This window comes from Sinocyclocheilus grahami, unplaced genomic scaffold (assembly GCF_001515645.1).
Source record: "Sinocyclocheilus grahami isolate Dianchi unplaced genomic scaffold, SAMN03320097.WGS_v1.1 scaffold10.1, whole genome shotgun sequence".
Lineage (NCBI taxonomy): Eukaryota > Metazoa > Chordata > Actinopteri > Cypriniformes > Cyprinidae > Sinocyclocheilus > Sinocyclocheilus grahami.
The window spans coordinates 2,914,439-2,920,949 of NW_015505189.1; the positions used below are offsets into that span (position 1 = coordinate 2,914,439).

A 6,511-nucleotide genomic window follows, 5' to 3' on the forward strand; every position below is an offset into this window, starting at 1 on the left:
ATCAATAAAATGCACCTGTGTTCGTTGTCCATAACATACGCCTGCCCATACCATAACCCCACCGCCACCATGGGCCACTCGATCCACAACGTTGACATAGGCAAACCGCTCACCCACACGACGCCATACACGCTGTCTGCCATCTGCCCAGTACAGTGAAAACCGGGATTCATCCGTGAAGTTCAAAAGTGCAAAAAAAAGTCCAAAAGCATCCAAAGTGCCAGACGCCATCGAATGGGAGCAACTCAAGTTGGTTACGACGACGAACTGCAGTCAGGTCGAGACCCCGATGAGGACGACGAGCATGCAGATGAGCTTCCCTGAGATGGTTTCTGACAGTTTGTGCAGAAATTCTTTGGTTATGCAAACCGATTGTTGCAGCAGCTGTCCGGGTGGCTGGTCTCAGACGATCTTGGAGGTGAAGATGCTGGATGTGGAGGTCCTGGGCTGGTGTGGTTACACGTGGTCTGCGGTTGTGAGGCCGGTTGGATGTACTGCCAAATTCTCTGAAACGCCTTTGGAGACGGCTTATGGTAGAGAAATGAACATGCAATTCATGGGCAACAGCTCTGGTGGACATTCCTGCAGTCAGCATGCCAATTGCACGCTCCCTCAAAACTTGCGACATCTGTGGCATTGTGCTGTGTGATAAAACTGCACATTTTAGAGTGGCCTTTTATTGTGGCCAGCCAAAAGGCAAACCTGTGCAATAATCATGCTGTCTAATCAGCATCTTAATATGCCACACCTGTGAGGTGGATGGATTATCTCGGCAAAGGAGAAGTGCTCACTAACGCAGATTTAGACAGATTTGTGAACAATATTCGAGAGAAATAGGCCTTTTGTGTTCATAGAAAAAGTTTTAGATCTTTGAGTTCAGCTCATGAAAAATGTGGGCAAAAACAAAAGTGTTGCGTTTATAATTTTGTTCAGTGTACATAATGTATGCCTATATTATAACAAATACCTGCAGAGGGCGCCAACGGCCTGGTGATGTTTCATGTGATTGCAATATTTGGCCATTTGCAAAGTGAGAAACTTTTATTTTGAAATCACGATCTACAATAAATCACATATTTAGAAATATGTTGATGTATTCCATGTAGGCATAGGTTTATATATGACTTAAGTTACAAATTAAGTGAGAGTGGCCTAACGCCACACGCTGGAGATCTGGCACGGTGCTGGAGAACTTTAAGCCCTGTGGTGGGTGTACCTACCATATTTTGCAGACAAAGCTACGAGCTAAATCTGTTTTTTTATAATTGTAAATGCAGAAAGCTACAGTATTTAGTAATAGCTATATATAAAAACAATAGAAGTCTATGGAATGTCCCCATTTAGACAGTTGAGTAAATGTGTGTGTGTGTCTGCTTACGCCTTGATGAGAGCAGAGAGAAGCTCTAGAGTGTCGTTGTGTATAGAGGGTAAAACCAACAGCTTCAGACAGCCCTCTCCTGTTGGACTCTAAAACACACCCCTTCAATTAGTGTCCACATCAATGTTAAGCAAGTTCAGTGAATAATATCATGAACTGTGACTTTAATATCAAGATGCACATAAACATACAGAGAGAAAGAGTTAAAGCCTTACAATGTTCTTTGTGTTGACTGCCAGGGCTTGACACAGCAATTTGAGAACATGCTGAACAGGTAGACGAACTGAAGATGCAGGATCAGCACTATTTGAGGGAAACACGTCTGGACCAATATCTCAAAGATCTTCATTAAAAACTAACTAAGCTCAAAAGACAGGGAAAAAACAGCTTTACAAATAGCATGAATTTAGTCACACAACATCACCATTACCTAAGAGTGTGTTTAATAGCCAGACAAACGGCCTTGTAACGATGATGGAGCTGAAGGATCAGAAGTGGATCTACATCATCCAGGGGAGGGAAAGGCAGTTCAATACCAGGACCCTCATACTGCACTGTTCCTTCTGAAACAGCGACACCGAAAAAAACAAGTACTTAACACAAATGTTTCTCTCAACACAACACAAATTATTGCTGCACGATTATGACAAAAATCATAATTGTCGATTATTCCTTTGAAATTGTAATTGCGATTATTAATTTACGATTAAATGAATGATGTTTACACCTTTGGTTGAAGCAACTGCATGCCATATTTTTATATGAAAAACAAGCTGAAAAAACTAAATTAAAAACTTATTGCTTTTCTATAGTATTAAGCCTCAAATGTCAACTATATATCGGATTGGTTTCTCTTTAAATAAAAACGTACAAATATGCATGGTATTATAATGTTATACTAAAACTAAAATGAAAACAATGGAAAAACCCTTAAGATAACATGTAGAAAGAAAAAAAAGTATCTTAAGCGTGCAGAATAACATAAGTGGACTTTGAACGATTAATTGCTGCTTTGAACGATTATGTAATTGTGGCATCCGTAATTGTAATTGCGATTAGAAATTCGATTAATTGTGCAGCCCTAACACAAACACTCAGAACACACCACATACCTGTTTCTGCACCTTGGTACAACTGTCCCAGCATGCTATTGGCTGATGCTAGAAGGCAGTGCAGCTGATTGGTCCAGCCCTCAGCCCTGCGCCCTCCTCCCCCTCGTTCCAACACCCCACCGAGACAGGGCAATCGGCCAAAACTTTCACAAGCCACCTACCAATAAAGAAAAATGAAGATCATGATGCAGAAGTTTTGATTCATTTGTTTTGAGCAGTCAACTACGCACATTATCCTTTAATTCCACAACCAGATGTAACTAACCTCTTGTACTTTAGGATTATCTGAGTCCATCTTAGACAGGAAATACGCTCCAAGCTTTTCCTGTAAGGGACAATGATTAGCTTTTTCAGATACACAGTAACTGCACAAAAACATATTATTAAAGATTATACTGACCCTCAGAGATCCACAGGCTCGTGGGTAGTAGATCATACACGCCATCATTCCTTTCATAGCAGCTAGGTGGCACTATGACAAAAGAAATTGCTCCTTTTGATGTTTTTTGTGGCACAACCATTTAATTGTTCTCAGTTTATTAAACAATATACAATACTGTTAAAAAGTTTAAGGTCTGTAAGACATTTTAATGAATGTTGCATTTATTTGATCAAAAATACAGTAAAAATGATATTGTGAAATATTATTACAAATTAAAATAACTTTTTTATTTTAATATATTTTGAAATGTAATTTATTCCTGTGGTGGCAAGAATTCCTGAGATGAAAATTCAGCAGCCATTCTTCCAGTCTTTAGTGTCACATGATCTTTCAGAAATCATTATAATATGCTAATTTGGTGCTCAAGAACCATTTAGTATTACATTGTTAATGTTGAAAACAGTTGTGTTGCTTAATATCTTTGTGGAAACCATGACAAAATTGTTTAGGATAGTAAAAACCTTTTGTTTCAAAAAATATCAAATGTCTTTATTGTCATCTTTGCTGAATAAAATATTAATTTCTTTAAATAAAAAACAACAACAACAAAAGTATTGACCCCAAGCCTTTGAATGGTACTGTATATGAGGACAACAGTGACATAATAGTACAAAACTAATTTGATTTAAGACTACACACAACTGATCTAAATCTACGCTAAACGTGACATGCATATGCAAGCATTTTTACCTCAGATTTGAGACTGAGCAGGGAGGTCAGGATGCCCAGGATGGAGTTGAGTCCCACTTCCCTGCCTAGCTCTGGCAGCTGGGATGAGTACTGCAACATGTCCTGCAGCACACTCACAGCAAGCTGCACGGTGGGGAGAGGGGCCTGCGACTGTATGTTTGAGAACAACAGTAGATACATTACTAAATCATGCAGGACTGAATAATACCAGGAAATACCTATTAAGTGGATCCAGGCAAGAGAATAGAAGGCAAATGCTTGAAGACATCTCTTACCTGAATGACCTGCTGCAGTGTTCGCAGCCATGAAAGGCAATGCTGCTGGAAGACTTCATTCGAACTGTCCTTCACCAGCACGGACAGGAGACAGAGACCCTCAAACCTGAAACACACGTGATCAAGTCCATATGAAACCGAAGTAGCGACAGATCTGCTTGTCCATATTGTGATGTATTTCCAAGTGAATGTATTCGCGAAGAAGGAAAAAAAAGTAGGGTGGGGAGTTGATTCTATTCATCGGTTGATTGGATGGAGTTAGATCTGAATGCGAGTTTGCAGTCGGTTGTAAGAAAGAGGCGGGGTTTAATTGGATTGAATGATTGGAGAAATCCAGCATACATCTCCAGAAAGAAGTCTGTTGTTTCACCGCAAGGTCCAGTTATGACATTGAGTAAAAATGTTGATATCAAAATAAAATATCAATAGATTAATTGTTCACAACAAGATCATTAAAATGCATTTAGAATATGTAGATGCCAAACTTAATTGTTTTTGGTGAATTTCACACTGGTTATAAATAACAAATTTTTTAATACCAAAAATGTATTATGGGTCACATTCAGAGGCCCCTAAGAGAGAATTTTTCTGTCACATTTATTCATTTAGTAGGCACTTTTATCTAAAACGATAGAGGAACACAACACATACAGCAAGTTATTCTAAGGCGGCAGTAACATTGTTTTTCTTTTTAACTGGAAAAAAGTTCTTGGGAAATTATATATATATATACTTAGTAAACTGCATTCCTTTATAGATTATCTTTAGTCTCTTAACATCTAACCTCCTGTTAATGTATGTATAATTTATTATTTGATTTGTAATCTTTATTATATTTTTCCCCTCTCTTCTATTAATTTTCTCTATTCTATTAATGGTTATGTACCACCTTTGGTTTTAATCCTGAAATAGAAAAAAAGTGACAACGTAACAATTTATTTTCTTCTTGTAATAATGCTTGTTCTAACAAAACGTTTGAACATAAGGCAGTAACATGAAAAATACAGAAACACAAAGTTGCTGATTTGATCAGAAAAGGACAATCTAGAACTCAGATGAAAGTGTTTAAAAAGAATAAATGAAGAGTTGTTTAAAAAAAAAAAAAAAAGACTAATAGCATCGACAGGATTTGGTCAAGCAAGAAATGTCTTTAAATGTTTTACGAAAAATGCAATGGTAGGGCTGGGAAGATCTTGTGTAAAAAAAGAGAGAAGTTTTACTCTGACAGCTCACCTGGTCTTACTGGACCCGAGGCGTGCATTACTGATGCCCACCAGACCACCCACAGCTCCCGTGCTCTGAAAACCCATTCAAAACCAGTGTCACTAATACAAACAGACAGATGAACATCTCCTCAGCGTGCTTTCAAAGGAAACAGAGAGGTATGTTAAAGAATACGACTAACGTTACATATGAAACATTCAAACACTAAACTAATGTGAACTTGATTATCAGCTCAGTTACCACATAAACGAGCACTATGGTCATTAGACATGTCATTAAATCATAATTATAATGTTTCGTATTCATATTCACATTGTAAACACTGCAAGCGAGGAACGCAACATCACCACAACGCTTCTATTTAAATCAAAGAAGCGCGCGTACTACCGTACTACCAGGAAAAACTTCAGTCCTACCTGAGTCCCAACCACTCCATGCTCACGGTAGTTTGCTAGAAGTGCAGGTAGATATTCAGGTCTTTCCTCCTTCAGGACAGACACTAGTCCTTCTGTTAAGCGCGTTATGTTGTGGCCATGCAGCCAAGCCGCTGAAGCCATCTTAGCGCCCCTTGTATGACGCGCAAATCCCGCGACGACTGTATAGCTCGGTTGACGTCAACACGTCGCGTCGGCGTTTAGTCAGTACTCTCTTCTAAGCCTTACTTTTTAATTTGTCATAAGGAATTTAAATCCTATCTGGACACTCTCCTTAGATTCAATTCTTACTAGTAATCATTTCAATTAGAGAGCTCTACAAATTAATTTTTACTAGTCATATGTTTCCATTCCATTTATTTTTAATTACAGAGCTCTACAATTGATATTTTACTAGTAACAATTACAATTAGAGAGCTCTGTAATTGTAATTCTTACTAGTAAAAATGCAATTACGATGAGTAACGCTTGGAATATTTTAAGCTAAGGGGGCTTGCCATATTGAGCATGCAGATGTTAACCGGTTAATACAGGTGCATCTCAATAAATTAGAATGTCATGGAAAAGTTCATTTATTTCAGTAATTCAAATCAAATTGTGCAACTCGTGTATTAAATAAATTCAATAGTATTTTATAGTTTTAATGACTTTACCATTATTTTGTGTTAATTAGTAAAAATGAGTAGATGTTTCCAAACTTTTGACTGGTAGTGTACCTTTATTTATCCAGTATCAATTTTAGTAGAGAAGCTTTAAAATAATCCTTTAAAAAGGTCAAGAGTCTTAAATGGGTTCTTGACACCAACATGAGCACGTGGTCTGCAAACAAAACAGGCTCCACTGAGACAACAAAAGCTTTACATTAAGATGATCACGTGAGAGCACGCCATTACAACAGTCTCAAACTCTACAGTCACCTTTCTAGCAAAGCACTCAGTATTGGACAGAAAATAAAC

General features: G+C 37.9%; 1 protein-coding gene across 1 annotated transcript in view; it reads right to left on the reverse strand.

Annotated features, from left to right (window-relative positions):
- LOC107593807 (proline-, glutamic acid- and leucine-rich protein 1-like) overlaps positions 1–5,713 on the reverse strand; it is a 21,491-nt gene extending 15,778 nt beyond the window's left edge. Inside the window, exons 1-10 of the mRNA XM_016283685.1 lie at positions 5,538–5,713; positions 5,131–5,195; positions 3,898–4,003; positions 3,623–3,772; positions 2,891–2,962; positions 2,756–2,815; positions 2,491–2,647; positions 1,809–1,941; positions 1,594–1,681; positions 1,379–1,467 (exon numbers count right to left, since the gene is read on the reverse strand). Coding sequence (XP_016139171.1) covers positions 1,379–1,467; positions 1,594–1,681; positions 1,809–1,941; positions 2,491–2,647; positions 2,756–2,815; positions 2,891–2,962; positions 3,623–3,772; positions 3,898–4,003; positions 5,131–5,195; positions 5,538–5,678 — 1,061 coding nt within the window. The 5' untranslated portion in view covers positions 5,679–5,713. The remainder of the gene's footprint in view (positions 1–1,378; positions 1,468–1,593; positions 1,682–1,808; positions 1,942–2,490; positions 2,648–2,755; positions 2,816–2,890; positions 2,963–3,622; positions 3,773–3,897; positions 4,004–5,130; positions 5,196–5,537) is intronic.
- Between the last annotated feature and the right edge of the window lie 798 nt (positions 5,714–6,511).